This window comes from Myxocyprinus asiaticus, chromosome 29 (genome assembly GCF_019703515.2).
Source record: "Myxocyprinus asiaticus isolate MX2 ecotype Aquarium Trade chromosome 29, UBuf_Myxa_2, whole genome shotgun sequence".
Classification (NCBI taxonomy): domain Eukaryota; kingdom Metazoa; phylum Chordata; class Actinopteri; order Cypriniformes; family Catostomidae; genus Myxocyprinus; species Myxocyprinus asiaticus.
Window position 1 is genome coordinate 1,745,001 of NC_059372.1, and position 25,316 is coordinate 1,770,316.

The following is a 25,316-nucleotide window of genomic DNA, read 5'->3' on the forward strand; positions in this document are numbered from 1 at the left end:
CCACATAAACTCTTTTAGTATGTCACCACACGCTCACAGTCAGATATTGAGACTGTTTACTACTTACGAAAATTCACAGATATTGTTTTCTGATATTAAATAGACTAAACTGTCTACAACATTTGAAAGCTTGGGTGGCTTCCCACAACAAGAAGTTCTGCATGTGTAAAATAAAGCAAGTCAGAGATCATTTAGCAGAGACGAGGCCACTTCTATTCAAATTATTGGGAGAAATTGGAACGCCCAACGGATGTAGAAGGGAAGTCCCGCCTTACAGGTACAAGAGCCAATCATCTTTTAGAAACAGATACCGCCTGTCAATCAAATCAAGAACGCGCATGCGCATTAGATATGCAAGGGGAAACGCGTTTTTGTTTTTAAAAAAAAATTTATTAGCGTTTTCTGAGGTAAAGAACAACAATTTATGATACCAGTGTTGTCAGGTTTTACTGCTGATTTGAAATATGTTCTTTGATCGTAAAATTGACCAACCGTATTTGAGATTTCAGTGTTCCTCCATTCAAGTAGATAGGAGCTGCACTGTCATGACTGGAAATAGCGTTCCAAAGATGGCCGGACTCGCTAGTGAGACTTTGGTATTCAATATTCATAGATTAGCTTGTAGTTATAAAGCTATGCAGTCCAAGTTGGCGAGATGGACTATATGTCCGTAATAACGAGGCTTTGCGCTGATGCTCAATTGAAAACCTTTAATTATTTTTATATTAAAATGTTCTGCCTCAGACAAAGCAAGCTAAACGTTTGTAAGGTTAAAATTGCAGACCAAAAGTAAAACTGTAAACTAAAAACAAATGAGGATTCAATCACGATTATTACATCACCTGATCGCGATTATTTGAATTAACCGCGTTTAGCGCGCGTGCCGTCAACATGGCCGCGCCCATGAGGGGGCGACCCTCTCAACGTAAAATTAAACTGCTTTTTTGGAGCTACTGACATGACTGGAGTCTTATTTCTAATGCAAGTGTATTGTAAATCAGTTTAACCATATTTTTAAAAAGTGCATTTCGTGTCTTTATGTGTAAAAACAAAAAAAACTAGCAAACTTTAAACTAGCAAAACTTGCTGAGTGCACAAAAATGGACTTTCTTACCCTGAGAAATATTTACTGGAGACAAAAAGTGCAACAGCCAGCCCTGGTTATTTATTAACGTCTTGTTTATCTTGACTTCGATAAATAAATATGTCATTTTTATAATAATAAAAATAAAAAAAAATATGAAGATATTACTGTTAGTAGGAATCATGCATTATCTTGGTTTTAAAACACCATATTCCATTTAAAATCATTAAATTTGACCAATAATTTCTTCTCTGACCAGCAGCCGGCAGTGTTGCACTGAACATCCCGGATAGAGACGCAAGTAAACCTTTTCCAGCAATTAAGTTTAACTTTAATAACTAATACATGAAAGAACTGTTCATAGAGTAAATACACATAATATTAATTATTATAATAAATTATCAGGATGTTTTTATTGTGAAGGGGTTGTGATGGAGGTGGAGCAGATCCGCAGATAATCAAACACTGTTGAAAGGACCAAACATTCACACACTCCTGACGAACCTCACACACCAGAACGGTAAGAAAACATCAATATTTCAATTATTTTCTTTTATTTGTGTTCTTTATATTCTCTTAGAATATCTCTCTTATACTGTTGTAGTGTGAACTAATAATCACTTTAAAATCTGTCATGAAATCAGACTTTGTCATCTCTGTTAATGCTTTGGCTTGTTGATATAACCTAATATTAATTTAATAAATAGTCTAATAAATGTATTCGTTGCGAGATTACATTGTCATTGATTACAGTTTTGTAGTCAGTTTGGCGACAGTAGTGTGTGTTTTCTAGTGAGCCCTTTCCTCATGTCCACTTTCAAGGGCACTTAAGAGGCGTCACGGGTGTCTAAGGGCACATTGCCCACCCTGCGGTGCTGGTACATGTTGCCCTGCCAGGCAGCTGTTTGGGGTATTAATAGGGTCTGTGTGCTTTGGACTCTCTGTTCACTTACAACTGTTAAATAACCTCTCAGCTAAACTCAACTGAATTTGTGAGTTTAGTTTCTTTGTTTTCCATTTAAGTCAGGAATAAGTATGCTGCCTATGTAGACAGTAGACAACAAGGTAGCTCACTAGGTTTTGGAACAGAGCTTCTGAGTATTACAGCTGGTTCCTCTCAGTGTAGAACTCATATGGGGAAAACTGGGGATTGTTGTGGGTTGTGTGTTGTGTATTGAGCTTCAGATTGAAGACCTACTTCAGCAGGATAGCCTAACTATTAGTGTTTGTTAAGGGAAGCATCACCATTGCTATTGCTCATATGAGTTAATGATGTAACTGAACTAAACATAACTGTTAACTGTTCAATGTGTAAGTCGTCCTGCAGTGTTTGTGCTACAAACATGAATATATCTCAAGAGAGGTGTGCTGTTAAGAGATAAGATTTATGGAAAAAATAATTGGCCATCTATCTAGAGACAACAACATCATAGAGATTTGGGAAATGGGCTTTTTTAACCTGGAACAATAAACACCCACTCAGAGCACCGTAGCAGCCACTTAGCAACTACCTAGAACACCCTAGTAACCACATAGCAACTACCCAAAACACCCTAACAACAACCCAGAACACTCTAGTAACCACATAGCAACCACCCAAAACACCCTAACATCAACCCAGAACACTCTAGTAACCACATAGCAACCACCCAAAACACCCTAACAACAACCCAGAACACTCTAGCAACAACATAGCAACCACCAAAACACCCTAACAACAACCCAGAACACTCTAGTAGCCACATAGCAACCACCCAAAACACCCTAACATCAACCCAGAACACTCTAGAAGCCACATAGCAACCACCCAAAACACCCTAACAACAACCCAGAACACTCTAGTAACCACATAGCAACCACCCAAAACACCCTAACAACAACCCAGAACACTCTAGTAACCACATAGCAACCACCCAAAACACCCTAACATCAACCCAGAACACTCTAGTAACCACATAGCAACCACCAAAACACCCTAACATCAACCCAGAACACTCTAGTAACCACATAGCAACCACCCCAAACACCCTAACAACAACCCAGAACACTCTAGCAGCCACATAGCAACCACCAAAACACCCTAACAACAACCCAGAACACTCTAGTAGCCACATAGCAACCACCCAAAACACCCTAACATCAACCCAGAACACTCTAGTAGCCACATAGCAACCACCCAAAACACCCTAACAACAACCCAGAACACTCTAGTAACCACATAGCAACCACCCAAAACACCCTAACATCAACCCAGAACACTCTAGTAACCACATAGCAACCACCCAAAACACCCTAACAACAACCCAGAACACTCTAGCATCCACATAGCAACCACCCAAAACACCCTAACAACCACCCAGAACACCCTAGCAACCACTCAGAACACCGTAGCAGCCACTTAGCAACTACCCAGAACACCCTAGTGTGTGTGTGTTGTGTTTGTGTGTGTGTTTGAGTGTGTTTGTGTGTGTGTGTACATGTGTGCTTGTGTGTTTGTTTGTGTGTGTGTGTGTGTGCTTGTGTAAGATTGTAAGCTTTCTTATTTTCTCATTACTGAATACAAAAATAACAGTATATGTTAGGAAAAGAGTCAAACACACACACAAAAACACACGCATGCAAATTTAGATACAGTACACACAAAAGCAGTAATGTATATAATATACATTTGATAAGCTGTTTCTCTCGTAATACCTGCTGCAATTGTGTTTGTCATCACACAAAAATGGGCGATTCTCACAAGACCTGTCAAGAAAATGCTCATTTAACCCCAAATCAGTACATAAAAATATGAAATTATATTTTGCATAAACAACATGAAGACAGCTTTGACCATAAAGATTTTTTTGCATTGTAACATTATTTTCAGGACACTTTTAAGGACCTAAAAATAGGCTTCATTTTCTTTTCTTTTTTTGTGATTAACATTTATATTAATTTTCAAAACAAAGAAGAACAAAACATATATACAATGATTCAACAATAACTCCCACTACTTCCCCTCCCCAATCAAGAACCCCACCCGACCCCAAACGAACATCCCAGTGGTCTTTAATAAGTACACACACATGCAGAGAATAAAATAATAATAAATATATATATATACACACATACATACACATACACATATAATAAACATACAACTCTAAACTATACCTCTCTCTCCACAGACCCACTGCGAGAGCCCCCCAAAAACATCAAATATCTACCCCATTTCCCAATAAAAGAATCCCATATCCCCAGCCTTCTACATGTTACCACTTCGAAGGCTGCCACCCTTCCCATCTCCTTGCACCACTCCCAAATTGAGGGTGCTCCCACCGACTTCCAACCCCTTAAAACAATCTGCCTGCCTATCATCGCACTGGTGAGGACCCAATTGTTTATGTATTTATCACCTACATCGATGACCGCCCCATCACCCAAAACACAGAGTCTGGGGCAAAACGAAATCCGAATGCCCAACACGTCACACAGAACACTCTGAACCTTCAACCAAAATTCCTGAATCTCAGCGCACCACCAAAAAACATGGGCCATGTCTCCTTCCTCTGATTGGCATCGCCAGCAGGTGGGTGTGTCTTTAAGACCAAGCCTATACAATTTAGAGGGGGTCCAATAGAACAGATGCAAAATCTTGAATATATAAGGTGCACCCTTGCATCTCTTGATGCAGTTTTTATGTTTTTTAAAATCCTAGCCCATTCTCTCTCCTCCAAATCTAGGTTTAAATCTTTCTCCCATAATCTCTTGAGAGTGGTTGAGACTCCGTCCCCCAGACTCTGAATTAATAAGGAGTAATACACTGATGCCTCATGGCCTTTTCCAAAAGCAGAAATCACCTCTCCTAGAGTATCTGCTGCTTTAGGGGGGTGTATGCTATTCCCAAAAATAGTTCAGAGCAAGTGGCGTAATTAAAGATACCTAAAAAACTGAGATCTGGGGATCTCAAAATATTGAACCAGATTTTCAAAGGATCTCATCACACCGCTCTCATAAAGATCACCGAGTGTATTAACCCCCCTCGCAATCCACTCTGACCAACAAAAAGGGGACTTATTAATGCATAGTTTGGGGTTTAGCCATAGGCTCGAGGCAACAATTTGATAAATATCTGAATTAAACACTCTGGACACTTTTGTCCATACTGAGTGCAAATGTAAAACAACAGGGTGTGATTTAACTTCTCTGGTTAGATTGACAGAAAGGCTTTGTAATGGCAAAATAGGGGCAAGAACTTCTTGTTCAATGCAGAACCAGGGAGGGGCTCTTTCAGTTGGAAGCGACCAATGAGCCAAATGTCTGACACCGAATGCATAATAATAAAACAAAATCTTGGGTAGGCCTAGCCCACCTTTGTCAATCGGCCTATGTAACTTACTGAAGTGTAATCTGGGACGTTTACCATTCCAAATGAAGGACTTCGTTATGCTATCAAATTGCTTGAAATAAGAAAGGGGGACATCTACAGGGAGAGATTGTAGCAGGTAGTTAAATTTTGGAATACAGTTCATTTTAATAACATTAACCTTCCCAATCATTGATAAATGTAACAAAGTCCACCTGTCCACATCGCTCAAACCGTTTTATTAAAGGGTCAAAATTAACTCTAACTAAATCAGACAAATTTGTTGGGAATAAAATACCCAAATACTTAATGCCCTGTTTGGGCCACTGGAAGGTGCAGACACTGTCAGAGCCAAAGCTTCGGATTTAGACCAGTTGACTTTGTATCCTGAGAACTTGGAAAAGGAATTAATAATTCTGTGGAGGCAAGGCAAAGATCTAATGGGGTCAGAGACGAATAATAAAATATCATCTGCGTAAAGCAGAAGCTTATGTGCCACACCTCCCGCCGTCACCCCTGGAAAATCATCCTCCTTCCTTATCGCGGCTGCTAATGGTTCCAGGGCAAGACAGAACAATAATGGGGAAAGAGGGCAACCCTGTCGAGTGCCCCTATCCAGAGTAAAATAATCTGAAATTAATCAATTTGTTTGTACCGCCACTACAGGGTGTATATAAAGTAACTTAATCCAACCAATAAAAGTACTCCCGAACCTGTGTGTTCCCAAAATCTTAAAAAGATAATCCCATTCTACCATATCAAATGCCTTTTCGGTGTCAAGTGAGATGGCAGTGACCAGAGTCTGATCATTCGCCACTGACCACATAATATTGATGAAATGCCTAATGTTATCAGAAGAGCTATGGCCTCGAATAAACCCCACCTGATCTATATGTATAAGAGATGTCATAACTTTACTTAATCGGTTAGCCAAAAGTTTAGCCAAAATTTTTACATCTAGCTGGATCAGGGAAATTGGACGGTAGCTCTTACAGTCGCTTGGATCTTTGTCCTTTTTAAGAATCAGACTGATCCGGGCTTGTGTCATGGTTGGAGGAAGCTTTCCATTCTTTAATGATTCAGTATAAACTTCTAACAAAAGTGGAGCCAGTTCTGTAGCATAAGATCTTAAAAATTCAGCGGCAAAACCATCTGGCCCCGGAGTCTTGCCTGTAGGTAAGGCCTTAATTACCTCGTCAAGCTCCTCCAAGATTATCTCAGAATCAAGAGAATTTTTTTTGCTCATTCGTCAGTTTAGGGAGATCTAATGGTTCCACAAAGTTTCTAATATCTTCATCAGTAGATGAAGACGTGGAACTATAGAGATCAAGATAGATTTCTTTAAAAGCATTATTAATATCAATGGCCGAGGTAAATATTTCACCGCCAGCAGATTTCACTGAGGGAATGGTAGAAAAAGACTCTCTCTGCTTTATTTATCTAGCCAAAAGCTTCCCTGCTTTGTCCCCCGACTCAAAGTATGACTGTCTTGCCCTGAATAACCAAAACTCCACTTTCTGTGACAAAATAGTATTATATCTATAGTTCAATCGGGTCAATTCTCTGAGGCCATCAGCTGACATACGGCGCTTCAGCTCTGCCTCGGCACTTTTAATGTTCCCTTCCATTTCCACGAGTTCTCATGCTTTGGATTTTTTAATGAATGAGGCATACAGTACTGTACGATCCGGCCCCTAAGAACCGCCTTAAGTGCCTCCCAAGCCATGCCCACAGAGGATACTGAGGAACCGTTGGTCTCCATATAAACACTGATTTCAGTCTTCAACATTTGTTGGAATTCAGGATTTTGCTAAAGGGAAACATTAAGGCGCCAAGTATATGATTTCTTTTTCTCCGTATGTGGCAACACCTCTAAACTCACCAGGGTGTGATCTGAGAATAAAATGTTTCCAATTGAGCAATCCACAACAGATGAAATGAGGGACTAGAAAAAATCTATTCTAGAATAAATCTTATGGACTGATGAAAAAAATGTATAGTCCCTACCAGATGGGTTCAAAAGTCTCCAAATATCTGTAAGACCAAGATTTTTACACATCCTGTGGAGCGTCAGTGTTGCTCTAGGGGGCTTACACATTTTTTTTTCCTTCACTATTATCAAGGACTGAGTCAATCAAAAGATTAAAGTCTCCTCCCAATATTATATCATGAGGGGTGTCAGCGGTTTGCAACATCCCTTCAAGATCTATAAAAATGCCCTGATCATCAGCGTTAGGTGCATAATTATTATCCAAAATCAAACTTGTCCCTGAATTTCTCCTAAAACAATAATGATTCTTCCTAATTTATCTTTAAATAGGCTTAATTTTCTATATTTTTATAATTAGTTTCTTTTGAGTTTGGAGTAAAATAGGAGCTGACATTTTCATGACAGTTTTTGTGAGAATCACCCAAATGTTTGCTGTTTAATGAAACTTGTTTGAGTGAAAGTCAAATGATCCGTTCATACTGATTGGCAGGAAGTTCTCATGAATGTGATCTCGTTTTGGCAGCAGCTGATTAACGGCTGTATAACGTGAACAAAATTCCCAATCCCATTTTCTGAAAGATTTCTTTCCGATTCCAGCATATCAAACAGTTTTATTACTGAATACTGAGCAAACACACACAGTGAACGCTGTGGGATTTTTGAGGTATTTGTGATTTTGCGGTGCGTCTCTTTTGTCAAATGCAACAATGGCTTATCTTTATCCTCACGTTACTGGGCAACCAGGACGGAAACACACAGACGACACGGGAAATCATGCCTCTCTTCCACTTCCTGTTGCCTATCAGAGCAAAAATAAATAACTCTGAGGAACCAGAAATAGTGAAGATCTGAGAGAGAAAGACACAGATATTTAAAGGGAAATGAGAATTAAACCATTATTCACTCACCGAGTGATTTTACCATGATTTGCATCAAACATCATACTGTAACACAGGGCCTTATTTGCTGTAATTAAAGATGCTGCAATGTTTGCACTATGGATGTTTCCCATGTCTGCAGTGTCCCTTGTGATCTTGACCCTTGACCTCAAACTGTTGATCCGCCCAGGCGAGAGCTCATGGGAAAGACATTACTCACAAATACACGACACTCATTTAACAGCCTCTAGAGACTGTTGTAGAAGTTCATATTAGCAGGACATGAATTACTTCAGTACTTTTACCAATGATCGTCAGGTTCATATATATTTATATGTATTATATGTATTTGACCCACAGTTATTATGGTTAATAACAGTAGACTTTTCTGCCCCATTATTTTCCTCTCCTCCATACAACAAAACTGTGAGAAAGTGATGTAATAATTATGACTGAAACATTAAATAAAACAGAAGTTTTGTTGATCGGTTAATGCTGTGAATGAAGTGGTTTTACTGTGATTGTTATCATCAGTCAAAAACTGACAGAACATTGATGTTGTTTCTGTTGGTGTAAGCTGAAGTTGTATTTACACGGTGTGTGTTTCGGAGTCACTGTACTGTAAATCTGCAGCCGTAAGGCATTGACCTCTGTGTTTATAAACTGTGGGTGACATCCTGTTCGAAAAATAAACAAGCTTGTTAATGTCCGATTACATGCAGAATTTCACTTGACCTTCTACAAACTCTGGGTTAAAAGCATGAACTGGTCTGTATTGAAAATATATTTTCTGTTTTCTGAAGTACAAAAGACACATGTACGGAGCTCCTAAGAGTACAGGGTGGGAATTTTTTTCTGAAATAGTTTTGCGTTCCCTCGCAATATATTTATCATGGTTTTACTAAAATAACCATATTTTAACCTTGATATTCATAGTAAAAAAAAACTAGGTTAATAAAAATCATAATTTTGTGGTTATTTTGATTTTTACTACAAAACAGTAGTAAAATAGTAGTAAATAGTACTAAAACCATGGTATTTGTAGTAAAACTATAGTAACAACAAGATTAACCATGGTTAATCACAATATTACTATAGTTAAACTAATAGCAAACAAAACTTATTGCGAGGGAACTAAAAACATATTGCGAGGGAGCGCAAAATGTATTGCAAAGGCACGCAAAACGTATTGCGAGGGAACACAGAATTAATTGCGAGGGAGCGCAAAACGTATTCACAAAACATATTGTGAGGGAACACAAAACTATTGCAAAGGAACGCAAAACCTACTGCGAGGGAGCGCAAAACTTATTGCGAGTGAGCGCTAAACTTATTGCGAGGGAACGCAAAACTTATTGTGAGGGAACTCGAAACATATTGCGAGGGAGCGCAAAACTATTGCAAAGGTACGCAAAACACATTGCGAGGGAACTCAAAACATATTGCGAGTGAGTGCTAAACTTATTGCGAGGGAACTCAAAACACATTGCGAGGGAGCGCAAAACTATTGCAAAGGCACGCAAAACGTATTGCGAGGGAACACAGAATTAATTGCGAGGGAGCGCAAAACGTATTCAAAACATATTGTGAGGGAACACAAAACTATTGCAAAGGTACGCAAAACTTATTGCGAGGGAAAGCAAAACCTACTGCGAGGGAGCGCAGAACTGCGAGGGAGCGCAAAACTTATTGCAAGTGAGTGCTAAACTTATTGCGAGGGAACGCAAAACTTATTGTGAGGGAACTCGAAACATATTGCGAGGGAGCGCAAAACTATTGCAAAGGTACGCAAAACATATTGCGAGGGAACTCAAAACATATTGCGAGTGAGTGCTAAACATATTGCGAGGGAACGCCAAATAATTTTATTTTTCCCCTTTTTCTCCCAATTTGGAATTCTCAATGTGCTTTTAAGTCCTCATTCATCCTCCGCCACCCGGATTAAGACGAATCACTATGCGAGTAGTGTCTCGCCTCAGTCCGTGTGGCGGAGGACGAATCCCAGTTGCCTCCGCATCTGAGAACGTCAATCCGCGCATCTTATCACGTGGTTTGTTGAGCGCGTTGCCACGGAGACATGCCGTGTGTGGAGGCTTCACGCCATCCACCGCGGCAACCACGCTCAACTCCCCACGTGCCCCACTGAGAACAAACCACATTATAGAGACCACAAGGAGGTTACCCCATGTGACTCTACCCTCCCTAGCAACCGGGCCAATTTGGTTGCTTAGGAGACCTGGCTGGAGTCACTCGGCACACCCTGGGATTCGAACTAGCGAACTGCAGGGGGTGGTAGCCAGCGTATTTTACCACTGAGCTACCCAGGCCCCCCGGAATGCAAAATTTATTGCAAGGGAACTCGAATCTTATTGCGAGGGAACGCAAAACTTACTGAGAGGGAATGCAAAACTATTTCAGAAAAACAAATTCCCGCCCAGTCCTCTAAGTTTACGTGCATTTAGTACAATTCTTAGCATTTTATATTCATCAGTTCTGATGTGTCAAAAATGCTCTTTTACCCCAGAACACTGATGCTCTCTAGTGCCCCCTGTCTGAGTGGCAGATAGTGCACCATGAGAAGAAGCCAGTCACTGCTGCTGTTGTTCATATCACTGCTGACCTCTGAGGTGAGATCTGTGTGTGTGTTCATATGTGTATATTATTACATTAAACTGATGTTATATCTACAAAATAACATAATTGTATAATAATAAAACTTGATTATTATATTTTAAAAATTGCCTTTAAAGCTAGGAAAAACAAAATAAATTAAAAAAAGATAAAATGATAAAATGTACATAGTATAACAAAAGAATATTAATAATACGAAAATAATCAAGTGAAAGCTTTTCTGAATAGTAAGTTTGTTAAATTATGAGAGCATTTTCATTTTTGGGTGAACTATCCCTTTAACATTTATCAATAAATTGTTATAATACATAATTTATCATATACATTTGATGTAAAATCCACAATATCATTAAATTAATATTTAAACAAACCTTTCAGTGTGTGTTGTGCTCACACCTCACCTGTTGCAGGTGTATTACTGTAGCGATGTGGTAATCGCTGCGAGGATGCCAGCAGAGGACGAGACAGAAATCCAGGCATCCCCTACTGATCTGAGTGTGACACGTGAGCAGATCCTGTCTGCCCAGTTTGAGTGTTACCTCAAAATCATATACGACCCTCCACGTTCTGAAGCAGGTCAGAGAGTCGCTGGGACCGTCTCTCTCTCTCTCAGTTACACTTTAAGGCCTTTTATTGGAATGTCAAATCAAGCATCACTGTTGTTTATGTCCAGAAAATGTCACATCTAGTTCCTAATGTAATTAGCTCCTCTCTGCACTAAAGTTGATCTCCGGTGGAAATGATAATGGGTTAAAAACATGATCGTTCAGTGCTGTAGTTTAGAAAGATACTTTGAGGATGTTATTAATGTTTTAATGAGCACAAATCATCATTACTGTTTAACACTAATGTGATAGTGATCTTTTAATGGCATGGCGATGGCATACAAGACTCCACTGCAGTAAAAATGAGAGAATAAGAGTGTAAAGGAAGACTATTCTTTCTTTTGAAAGACAGGAAGCATCACTAAGTCTGCTCCACGTTTCCTCATATTGTACACAGAGAAGCCTTAGAAGGAAACACACTCTCTCTCTCTCTCTCTCTCTCTCTCTCTCTCTCACTCTTGTCTGAAGTGATTCTGGATTTGTGACTCTTTGTCCACATGCTCATTGAATGTTTTGGGACCCATTTTTTTGTTCTGAATATGTATTTAAAGAAAAAGTTCACCTAAAAAACTGAATTCAAACCCATGTGTCTTTGTTTCTTTCTTGGAAGTCATACTAACTAGATTAAAGCTTCTTGTCTGTGTCTCCCCCTGCAGGCCCATACTGTAATCGCACGTGGGATGGTTGGCTCTGTTGGGGAGACTCTGCACCTGGAACCGCTGTTCAGCTCTGCCCCTCCTACTTCCAGGACTTTGATCCATCCGGTGAGACTTTAAATGTAGAACAAATGTTTTGGAAAGTCATAATAAACCATGACAGACACATATATGTATATGTATACGAGTGTCTTAAACTTTGGGCACTTTTATCACTGTGGACTTTTAGATTAAAACATTTTTCACACTCTCACTAGTTGATTTAATTTGTCTACTAACAGTGTCCAACAGTGTATGTACACATGCATCACAGGAGATGTATGTCATGTTTGTGTCATTTCCAGCACATCTCAAAACCCCTTAAACTCTGGTGCATTTTTGAGCTGCCGCCCGCAATTTTTCACACTCATATTTAAAAGCTCACATTCACACATACTGTGGAATAATTGCAAAAAATTGGTCTAATTTTTCAGAGAACCCCCCAAATAAATAAAAAAAGACTCCAGTTATTCATAAATAATATTGTGTGTGTTTATAATCTTATGATAAACAGAATTTAAAAAAATAATAATAATAATTTTGCTGTCCTAAATTTGTAAACATGTCATTCTGGTTCTGTTCACTCAACCTCACTTTTAAAAGTCTGATTTTATTCCACTAGATGGCAGAAAGCACTAGAAATAAGATTTGCTTTATCACAGTCCATCACAATATACAGATCTGAAATGTAGGTGGCGCTCTAACTCATTTTAGCGCTGTGGGGTTTTGAAGTTTGGAGCAGCAGAAATAGTTAACCTTGTGTAAATTGTCATGTGAACATATAGCTTTATGCTAAGCTAAATTTCTCTATGCTATTTCTTGCCTTTACCTGCATCTGTTACCAGGCGCGATTTATATTTATAATGAATTCTGTGAAGAAAATTAACATTAGAGCATAACTTTTTTTCTCTAGTATGACCTTTGATATTAGAGCAAAGATGTACTGCAAAAATCTTATTCTTAGTGAGAATGTATTTTTACAGTGAAGTGTATTTTCTTACTTGTTTATAGTCAAAACAAGAATTTGCCAGTGCTGAAGAAGTTATAAAAAGTATTTAGATTACATTACTGACCTTGAGTAATCTAACAGAATACATTACAAATGACATTTTACAGCATGTATTCTGTAGTGGAATACTTTTAAAAAGTAACCTTGCTCAATCTTTTGCATTTTGTTCAATCAGAGAAAGTGACCAAAGTGTGTAACTCCAACGGTCAGTGGTTCCGTCACCCAGAAAGTAACAGACTGTGGTCCAACTACACCGAGTGTTCGGCTTACACCAAACAGAAACTCGAGGTGAGAGCTGTAGTTTGATTCATTCATCTCCACGATCAAACTGTGAAAAATCATCATCTTTTACTTTTAATCCTCCTATGGTATTCGGTCATTTTTGACCGAAATAATTTTTTAATAATAATAATTGGGCTTGATTCGATGAGTCTAAGTGGTCATTTAAAAAAAAGAAAGTGACACCTTTGGTATTCACGGTCAAAATTGTCCGACCATTGAAAATGAATGGGAAAGACCAAAAAACAGAGAATTTTTTTCTGTATCTCTCAAATACAATCAATAAATCAGCCACAATGCAGAAAAAACAGACAGAAATTACAGGGAGAGACTCTAAAACATCCTCAGTGCAAAACATACAAACACACTCACACACACCCAAATGAACTGGTGAGACTATAACACAGAGCTTTTTTTTACATTTGTCAAAATGATTTGTACAATCAGTCATAATGCTAAACACACACACTCAGAAATTAAGGGTTGAGATTGATAACACACTCACAATGCAGAGCGCACACACACACACACACACACACACACACACACACAGAATCAGGACATCAATAAGTGGAGCTCTACAGCCATCTTTTGGTCATTGTTGGCATTACAAGTCATCTGTTGTTTTCCAGCTGATGACAGCAATCTGACACACACACACACACACACACACACACACACGTTTGCTAAACACATTTTTACTATGGAAAGTTTGAAATCGTGAAACATTACTTTGATTCTTCTATTTTAAACTGTAATTTTCAGAATTTTGCAGTTAATTTCTGTTTCTTGATGTTCATTTTCTTGACATTATTATGAATTTTACTTAAAGTTATTAAATATTTATGTTTGAAATAAATAATTGGTAGAAAAATGCTTATTCTGTGTCTTTGTAACACCATGGTCAGGTTTGATTGCAGCATAATGAAATTAACACTTTAAATCAATTTAAAATGCTAAACTTTGACAAATAATAGTTTGATAATGTTTAAATACATATCCAAATGCATATCTTGTAATAAAATGTAAAATTAGGTTACAAGTCATCAGACTACACAGTATGTGTCTACAGTCATCTACTGGCTGTTACTGGCATGACATGGTGTTCAACTCATGTTATTTATATTTTGTTCACCAGATAGCAGCAATCTGCCTCCAATTTATGTCACATTCTCATATTTTCTTCATGTTTCAACTTATAGAAGTATAGGTTCTGAATTATTATTTTTTTCCCAAAAATTTGCTTGTTTATCCTGTAAATAGCATAAAATCCCAAAAGAAATGCATAATTTTATTGTTCTTACTTCAAGGAAGAAGAAATGGTATCATCATCATCATCATCAAAAAAAAAAAAGGTTACACATGTAAAACTTCCGGTCACAAATGACCGCAAATACCAAAGGGAGGTGCCATTTTTCAATACCATAGGAAGGTTAAAGCCTTGTATATCGTAATATCTGTGTTGTGCGTGTGGTTTCTCCTGCAGCTTACTTTTGTGATGTACTATCTGGCTGTGGTGGGACACATCCTCTCCATCATATCACTTCTGATTTCCATATTTATCTTCTGCTACTTCAAGTATGTGGCAACAACAAACACATAAACACTCGTGCTCCTATCAGTCGTTTTGCTGTGTGACATCTGATAGCCACAGTCTTCTCATAACAGAAGAGTAAACGATCAAACAGTTCAATATATTTGCAAAACAAATGATTATCCCAAGACACAAATGTATTTTTGAAAAGGCTTCATAGTGAATCCAAAAAGGCATAAATGGTATGATCGTATTGCCTGCACAGGTGTTTGAGTTGCCAGCGTATCACTCTTCATAAAAACATGTTCACGTCATTCATCCTGAATTCAGTCGCCACCATCGCCCTGCTTAACCAACAGCAGGTGAAACCTGATTCTGTAAGTGCACAATAACATTTATAGAATAATAATAGCATTTATATAACTTTCATTAACCTCACTGGATCCAGTTGCATGCTCTCAGTGGATGTAAAATATTGGCGCCGCCTCATATGCATGTTTCAGATTTTATACTGGAGTATATTGCATATGATCACAGTTCATGTTGTGTTTCCAGTCTCAGATTGGCTGTAAATTCCTGATGAGTTTAATCCAATACACATCATGCTCTACTTATTTCTGGATGCTGTGTGAGGGAATCTACCTGCACACGCTCATCATAGTGGCGGTGTTTGTGGGGAAACAGCAGCTTGGGTGGTACTACATCCTTGGATGGGGTACGTATACAACAGACGAATAATATCTTGATGATGTAATGATGACATCATAGTTCATGATAGCATGAATAATGTTTTTTTTCTTCTCTCTTTTGCAGGTTTTCCTGTGATTCCTGCTGTTATGCACGCTGTGGCGCGACTGCTCTTCCACGATGACAAGTAAATCTGGGGCTTCTGGCCCGGGTTTTATTTCAACTATTAAAATGAAAATTGTACATTTTGATCCTGTTATCACATTACCTGCAATATTTCCAGGAGTTCATGGTAGTTGTGTATTGTTGGGTAACAGTTGTGTGCTGTAAGGTGTCTGTCTCATATGTTTTGATTTACTGTGTGTTTGACAGCTGTTGGGTGATTAACTCAAAACTGTTGTATATTACACACGGTCCGATCCACGTCGCTCTGCTGGTGAGTGTTATCACATGTGCATATGTCAATATTATCAACTAACTTGTCTCCCTATCTACAGTGGCAACAAATAGTATGTGAACCCTTTGGAATTACCTGCATTTATGTATAAATATATAAAAATAATGACATCAACAAAAGCTAATTAGAGTCAGGTGTTGGCAAACCTGGCATCCAGTTAATGAAACAAGATTGGAGGTGTGGGTTAGAGCTACTTTGACTTATAAAAAGCACTCAAACATGGTGGACCATGCCTCACAAAAAGAGATCTCAGAAGACCTACGATCAAGAATTGTTGCTTTGCATAAAGCTGGAAAGGATTACAAAGTTATCTGGAAGTGATTAGATATTCATCTGTCCACAGTTAGACAAACTGTCTATAAATGGAGATGATTTAGTACTATGGGTACTCTCACTAGAAGTGGCCGTCCAGTCAAGATGACTCAAAGGACACACTGCAGAATGCTCAATGAGGTAATAAAGAACCCTAGAGTGACAGATAAAGACCTGAAGGAATCATTGGAACTGGTTAACATCTCTGTTCAGGAGTCTACTATACAGAAAACATTAAACAGGTATGGTGTTCAGTGAGTAAAGACGCTGCCTACCAACTCTGGAGTCGTGAGTTCGAATCCAGGGCGTGCTGAATGACTCAAGCCAGGTCTCCTAAGCAACCAAATTGGCCTGATTGCTGGGGAGGGTAGAGTTACATGGGGTAACCTCCTCGTGGTCGTTATAATGTGGTTCTCGCTCTCGGTGGGGTGCGTGGTGAGTTGTGCGTGGATGTCGCGGAGAATAGTGTGAAGCCTCCACACGCGATACGTGTCCGCGGTAAAGCGCTCAACAAGCCACGTGATAAAATGCGCAGATTGACGGTCTCAGACGCAGAGGCAACTGAGATTCGTACTCCGCCACCCAGATTGAGGACTTAGAGCGCATTGGGAATTGAGCATTCCAAATTGGGGAGAAAAGAAAAAAAAAAACAAAAAAAAAACAGGTATGGTGTTCATGGCAGGACTTCACGAAGGAAGCCGCTGCTTTCCAACAAAAACATTGCTGCACACCTGAAGTTTGACAAAGACCACCTTGACACTCCACAACACTACTGGGAAAAATGTTTTGTGGACTGATGAAAGTAAGGTCGAATTGTTTGGGAAGAACACGCAGCACTACATATGGCGTAAAAAGGGCACCGCATACCAACATGAAAACATCATCCCAACGGTGAAGTACAGTGGAGGGAGTATCATGATTTGGGGCTGTTCTGCTGCTTCGGGGCCTGGACCGCTTACTATCATCGTGGGGAAAAGATATCCTACAGGATATTGTCAGGCTGTCTGTGCACCAGCTGAAGATCAGTAGAAGTTGGGTGATGCAGCAGGACAATGACGCTAAACATCAAAGTAAATCCACTACAGAATGACTTCAAAAAAAGAAAATTAATCTTTTGGAGTGTCCCAATCAGAGCCCAGACCTTAACCCAAAAGAAATGCTGTGGAGTGACCTCAAGAGAGACACCAGACATCCTATGGAATGCCCAATTCCCAGTGTGCTTTTTTTTTTTTTTTTTTTTTTTCTAAGTCCTCATGGTCACGTAGTGATTCGCCTCAATCCAGGTGGCGGAGGACGAATCCCAGTTGCCTCTGCCTCTGAGACCATTAATCTGCGCATCTTATCACGTAGCTTGTTGAGTGCGTTGCCACGGAGACATAGCGTGTGTGGAGGCTTCACGCCATCCACTGTGGCATCTATGCTCAACTCGCCACGCACCCCACCGAGAACGAACCACATTATAGCGACCACGAGGAGGTTACCCCATGTGACTCTACCCTCCCTAGCAACCGGGCCAATTTGGTTGCTTAGGAAGCCTGGCTGGAGTCACTCAGCACACCCTGGGATTCGAACTAGCGAACTAGCGAACTCCAGGGGTGGTAGGCAGCATATTTTTACCACTGAGCTACCCAGGCCCCCCTGAGCTGAAGCAGTTCTGTGAGGAAGAATGATCCAAAATTCCTTCTGAACGTTGTGCAGGTTTAATCCGCAGCTACTGGAAACACTTGATTGAGGTTATTGATGCTAAAGCAGGATCGACCAGTTATTAAATCCAAGGGTTCACTTACTTTTTCCACAGCACTGTAAATGTTCAACATGATGTGTTCAATAAAGACATGAATGATTATAATTGTTTGTGTGTTGTTAGTCTTAAGCACATTGTGTTTGTCTATACTTGATGAGATCACATTTTATGACCGATTAATGTAGAAAAACAGATAATTCAAAAGGGTTCACATACTTTTTCTTGCCACTGTTTCTGTCTATCTATCTGTCTGTCCTTCTGAAGTCTAAGGTTTTTCATGTCACTTTTCATGTTTTTTGTAAGCTATTCAAATGTCTCCCCGCACAGGTGAATCTGTTCTTCCTCTTGAACATCGTGCGGGTGTTGATCACTAAACTGCGGGTCACTCACCAGACTGAGACAAACGTCTACATGAAAGCGGTGCGTGCCACCATCATCCTGGTACCTCTTCTGGGAGCGCAGTTCATCCTGGTGCCACTTCAGCCCAACGGACGCATTGCATTTGCCGTCTACGAGTTATTCATGAACATCTTGTCACATTTTCAGGTAGATATCACTGGAGAATAATGTTCCTACAAGTTCAACAAAAGCAAATGGAGACATTACAGTAAAATTACCTCACAAGGACCTTAAAAAAGTCCTCCTTGTACTCTTTTCAACTGCATTTTTTATATCACAAGCACATAATGCTTGTAAAGCAGTTTCACAGACTATCTGGTGTGTAGTGTGTATTTTATTGACTGTTACTGTAATGTGTTTGTTTTATCTCTGTATCTCTTTTCAGGGTCTCCTGGTGGCCATTATCTTCTGTTTCTGCAATAGAGAGGTATGACTCCCTGTTTAAATGTTAAACTTCACTAAGAGATAATGGTAAAATCAGTGGCGGTCCGTGCATTTTTTTAGTCTAGGCCTTCAGTGCAATTATTGACCTGCGTGAAGTTGGCCCCCCACCCAACGCAAAACGTCGGCAAAATAGTCTCAATCGTTTGTGCTCCGTTTGTGCTGGTTTGTGCTGCTTCGGTTTTTTAGATATTAAAATAATATTTATAGGTCATTCTGAGGTCACTCAGCCCCCCCACATGCTCCAAATTCACCCCAAATAGTGTCAGTCGTTTGTGCTGGTTTGTGCCGGTAAAAGTTTCGTTTGTGCTGCTTCGGTTTTTTAAAAATTAGACATAGGCGAATGATAAATGCTGATATTTATTGAATACAATACTGACAGAATAAAATAGTTCACTTAATGGTCACAAAAATCAAATATACGTTAGTCTCGGTCATTCTGATTACTACATATTCGGCTACTATATTATATATTTCTAAAATAGGTCTCTCTTGTTTTGTGTGTAGTCAGTACGATTTATGAGCAGTGAGCATTTTATTTCGGGTTTGTCATTTCAGTCTCTTACCAAAATGTTGGATGATGATGTTTTAATACAACAACAACTCCTTCTTATCAATGTTTCTGTAGTCGCTATGGTGTTTATTAAAAACGTATTGGTGTTCAGACAGCAGCAGCTCAATATTCATCCGGTGTCTGTCGGACTCTTTTTCTGTCACTCACTTTCGCTCACGAGAACAAAAGCTCAAATCTCCTCGATGTGAACACACTTTTAGAGTCGAACTGCCGAAGACTTTCTGTCAAGACTAATCATCACATCATTTGTTCAATAAACAATTATCTTTACTTCGTTCACTGGTCTTTCCTGATTGAACTTTTTATTTGGAGTATCATCTGCTACACTTCACTGCCATCACTAGGTGCAAGTGACACTTCTGTTCAAGATGCTCTTGTGGAAATTAGTGTAGAGTTAGTAGACAAAAAGTCCATATAAATCAAACTTCTGGCCAATGTAAGTACAATGTTTTAACACTGTCAGTTACAATATTATTTGTTAACTTCAAGAATAATGGTACAACATTCAAGAGAGCTAAGATTGTCAATGTTTATTGAACAGAAATCTCATTGCTAATACTAATATATGCTAATTACAGTTGCACATGTGACCCTTGTTAGTTTTTGAATACATTGTGCATCTAGGGGTCAACATTACCATATTGGTCCTAATATAAGATTTATTATCCTTATATATTATTACTATATTATATTATCCTTATATTCGGACCAATACAGTAATACATGAAAACAAGTTTATACTGAACATGACATTTTTGAGTCAGGATTATTTAAGTGGGTAATTATGTTTTGCTTATGCCAGATGCCCAAGAAACCAGCAGTCGACAGATTTCATTTTCACTGTCCTGTGTTCATCAGAAGAGGCCATAGTCCAAAATGGCAACATAGCGACTCCTAATCAGAGCATCTGGACAGAGCTTAGTATGCAGCTAGAAAACAAGATCACTGCAAAGGCTCTATACACTTCTGTTAAATTAAATAGACACAACATCTGGACTGCTTTAGGGTTTACTCATGAATGTGATCATGAAACTAATGGCAGTAGTGATGTCACAGGGTCTCTTTCACCCAGACCAAAAGATTGCTGGACTTTTGATCTTGAAGTTTCATTTCAGAAATGTATGTATGTATTATTTAATTTTATTATAATACATAGACAATTCAACGTCTAATATTTTAAAAACCGAAGCAGCACAAACGAAACTTTTACCGGCACAAACGACTGACACTATTTGGGGTGAATTTGGAGCATGTGGGGGGGCTGAGTGACCTCAGAATGACCTATAAATATTATTTTAATATCTAAAAAACTGAAGCAGCAAAAACCAGCACAAACGGAGCACAAACGATTGAGACTATTTTGCCGACATTTGCGTTGGGTGGGGGGCCAACTTCGCACAGGTCAATTAATGGCATTAAGAAAATGTTTTTTACAATGAATAGGACACTGTAACTGAGCGTGAACTATCATTAATAATAATGCTAGATAATATAAGGCAAAAATTACACATGAAACATGGACTACTTTTGAAGCAGTTTATTGATAAAAAATATTATGAATACATTTTGATATTATGTTGATTTTTCTCTTATTGACACTGAATGATTGTGTTGACCACAAAAAATTATTTATTTTTTTTTCTCCCCAATTTGGAATGCCCAATTCCCAATGCGCTCTAAGTCCTCGTGGTGGCGTAGTGACTCGCCTCAATCCGGGTGGCGGAGGACGAATCTCAGTTGCCTCCGTGTCTGAGACCGTCAATCCGCGCATCTTATCATGTGGCTTGTGGAGCGCGTTGCCACGGAGACGTAGCGCGTGTGGAGGCTTCACGCTATTCTCCGCGGCATCCACGCACAACTCACCACACGCCCCACCGAGAGCAAGAACCACATTATAGCGACCACGAGGAGGTTACCCCATGTGACTCTACCCTCCCTAGCAACCGGGCCAATTTGGTTGCTTAGGAGACCTGGCTGGAGTCACTCAGCACACCCTGGATTCGAACTCGCAACTCCAGCGAGGTAGTCAGCATCAGTACTCGCTGAGATACCCAGGCCCCCCTGAGAAAAAGTATGCTTTAATATAATATTGTATCACCACATTACTGGATTTAACAAGCGTTTGCCAGTTTAAACTTTAATAAACCCATTGTAAAAAATCAACAAATAAGAAAACGATTATTAAACCCTTTAAACTCTACGGTCCAAAGGGGGGGCGCTATATCACGAAATAAGTTTATGCTTAAAACCACTGTTCACGTGTCCCAGGACACATAAGTTAGGCATATGTGGTATCGTTTGAAAACGTAGAATCTGAACTTTTCATTTATGTACATATAAAAATATAAAAATAACAAGGGCTGAAAAAATCCACATCGCAAATAAGCGCCATCTAAAGGTAATGTGGTAGAAATATGAATATGAACGTCTTTCACATAACACTCGTCATATATCAAATGAAATCTCTCATTCTCAGGAATGTGACTGTACAGTACAGTTTTTTTGCCCTAATACCACAGTTTGAGAGATTTTCAAAAGTATCACCAAGTGAAATATGATTTCTAGTCCACTCAGAGACCGAGATATTTAATGAAATAATGAGGGTGGTGCTTGAACTGAAAATTAGACTGAATGTCTATGGACGAGCGCATCTGTGAGGGATAAAATGTGTTAGAGCGCCACCTACATTTCAGATCTGTATAGTTTGATTGAATGTGATAGAGAACATTTTTTATTTCTAGTACTTGCTGTCATCTAGTGGAATAAAATGAGACTTTTCAAAATAATATAGAGTGAACAGAACCAGAATTGCATGCTTAAAAATGTAGGACAACACAAAAAAAAGTTTATTTTTTATTTGTGTTCCTCATAAGATTGTAATTGTATACAATAGTCTTTTTTTAAATTTGGGTGGTTTTCTGAAGAAGAAAAATATAGAAAAAATGTATGCAATTAGACCACAGTATGTGTGAATGGGGAGCTTTTAAATTTGTGTGTGAAAAATTGTTGGTGGCAGTTCAGAAATGCACCAGAGTTAAGCTCTGAAGGTGTTCTTGACGATTTCCTGTTTCAGTGGCATTACCAAAATTAAAGGCTTATGACAAGGGGGAAAAAAACACAAAAAACAAGGAGGGTGTTTGTCATCATTGTTAAGAAAACTTTTCAGGTTTTTTAATAATATAGATTGATACATTCTGAGACTCTCAGCCTAAGAAACTGCTGAAAAATTTAGCCAAAAATGTCCTTTTTTTTATTTATTTTTTTTCTTTGACATTATATATATCTCTGGGTGTAAATAAGGTGGCTCCGATAAACTGCTTTTGTTTTGATCCTAATCATGTCAACTGGACCTGAGAAACATTTTGTGTTGATACGACAAAGCAATCAAAACATATAGCATTACAAAAATAATTTATATTTATAAAATAAAACATCATTATTTTATATAAGAACTAATTATACATGCACAACAGTGACTAAAGGTTTGCATAGCATGCAGACATGATTTTAGTAATGAGATTTCACAGAATGAGTTTCATTCTGTGTCATTTGAGTCATCATTGAGTCTGTGTCATGTATTTGGCGCCATCTCCTGGTGGTCATATGTAACATTGTGCTTCATGTGGATTATCTAATGATCTATGCATCTGATTGCCTGATCATCTGAACATATGATATTTTATGTTCTGTTCATTTTTCATGAAGTTATAAATGAAAATGTGGCAAAAAAGCAACACCAACATAATTGTCAAAGACATATACTTAGCTATTACTCGTGATATTTCTGTCTGTGAGTAAAACAAATAGGCTGGTTGTATTCTACTCTTATTAATTATATAAAAAAAAAACACTTTGTCTGCAAATTTCAAAGCACTTGTTCAGTTTTGGTCATAATGCCTACATGCATTAAAAAGTAGAACTTCTAAGTTTTCACACAATACCTATTTTGTTTTGATCAAGACTGTAATTTTAAATATTTTGATGATAATTTGTTTCTCTCCGCCACCCACTATTTCAAACTCTTTTTAAAAAGGGGGCCCAGGGCGTGCTGAGTGACTCCAGCCAGGTCTCCTAAGCAACCAAATTGGCCCGGTTGCTAGGTAGGGTAGAGTCACATGGGGTAACATCCTCGTTGCTATAATGTGGTTCGTTCTCGTTGGGGCACGTGGTGAGTTGAGCGCAGATGCCGCAGTGGATGGCGTGAAGACTCCACACGCGCTATGTCTCCATGACAACGCGCTCAACAAGCCACGCGCCCCACCGAGAACGAACCACATTACAGCGACCACAAGGAAGTTACCCCATGTGACTCTATGCACGTGATGAGATGCTCGGGTTGATTGGTCTCGGAAGCGGAGGCAACTGGGATTCATCCTCCGCCACCCAGATTGCTGCGCGACCACGAGGACTTAAAAAGCGCACTGGGAATTGGGCATTCCAAACTGGGTGAAAAAGGGGAAAAATCCCCCCCCAAAAAAAAACTTAAAAAAAAACAAAACAACAAATAGTATTAATTCCTGAACGTAGCCAACAGAGAAGAAACTGTACACATACTGGTTTTAACACTGCTTTTCTCTATTGCAGGTGCAGTCAGCGCTCAGGCGTAAGTTCGCGCTGTATCGCTGTCAGTGGAGACAGCGCCACCTGGTGAAGAACGATACACACTGCAACTATCACACAAACTCCTCCATCACAGAAACGAGCCGCGTAACTTTCAGTCTTGACCACATCCCATGCAACGCAAGTAATGAGAAGACGCACACTGCCATGTATGCGCTCAACGGCAAGAGCAACGGCAAACGCTACTCGAACGGAGAACCCGAGAAAAGCATAATTTCAGAGTCGTCTGAAATCTGATCATCCATCAAGTAGAAGAAATTCTGTTTACACAACAGTGCTGTTGATAAAGTTCCTGTTTTGATGTTCTGAATGTAAAAACACACATAAAACCATCTAGAGACTGTGGCGCTGTTTACACCTGATATTAAAATCCATCTCAGGTGATCAGATCACAAGTCATTAAAAAAAGTGATCCAAAGCGTTCCGTAATCCGATCACTCGAACCACTTTTCACGTTGGCCAGCTGTCAGACTGCTTGTTAAGTTAGCGATATGTTAGCATCATTCAATCATGCTAAACTTCTGGCAGATTTAAGTTTAAGTGTAAATTCAAGGAATTAATATGAAAATACCAATAAATATTTCCACATTGTAACTTTTCCTAAATTGTATGTTTAACATGTTACATTGTAACATTAGCTGTTAGACAAGCACTTGCATTTTCCACTGAATGTTAAGAGGTGTTTTTATGATTTTGTTTGATGTTATAATGTTTTATTAAAGGTTTTATGGCAATTGGAAAACATTCCATATTGATGTTCATAAATGTGATCTCACTCTTTGTGTATTGTACACAATGAAACTCAATAAAAGTACTTGCACTGAGGGATCTACTGTATAAGTTGGCTTAATTTTCCTTCGCTCAGTTAATTAGTGTTTGACTGGGAACATTGGCTGTGTTGGTCAGATTACCATACCATTGCGGCACAATACTATAAATACAGTATGTTTTGTAAGGGATAATTGCTTGGATGATGCATACGTCCATGAAGTTTAAGTATTTATTTGAAAAGCATGTCAGGATACTGAG

General features: G+C 38.9%; 1 protein-coding gene across 1 annotated transcript; it reads left to right on the plus strand.

Annotated features, from left to right (window-relative positions):
* Window positions 1–1,393: 1,393 nt before the first annotated feature.
* LOC127420282 (calcitonin gene-related peptide type 1 receptor-like) lies at window positions 1,394–25,115 on the plus strand. The gene is made up of 13 exons (XM_051662446.1): window positions 1,394–1,604; window positions 10,825–10,927; window positions 11,342–11,507; window positions 12,193–12,300; window positions 13,416–13,528; window positions 15,006–15,097; window positions 15,319–15,430; window positions 15,609–15,768; window positions 15,867–15,927; window positions 16,113–16,176; window positions 18,581–18,799; window positions 19,038–19,079; window positions 24,252–25,115. The coding sequence occupies exons 2-13, from the start codon at window positions 10,874–10,876 to the stop codon at window positions 24,522–24,524; spliced, it is 1,464 nt and encodes a 487-aa protein (XP_051518406.1). The 5' UTR covers window positions 1,394–1,604; window positions 10,825–10,873; the 3' UTR covers window positions 24,525–25,115.
* The last annotated feature ends 201 nt before the right edge of the window (window positions 25,116–25,316 follow it).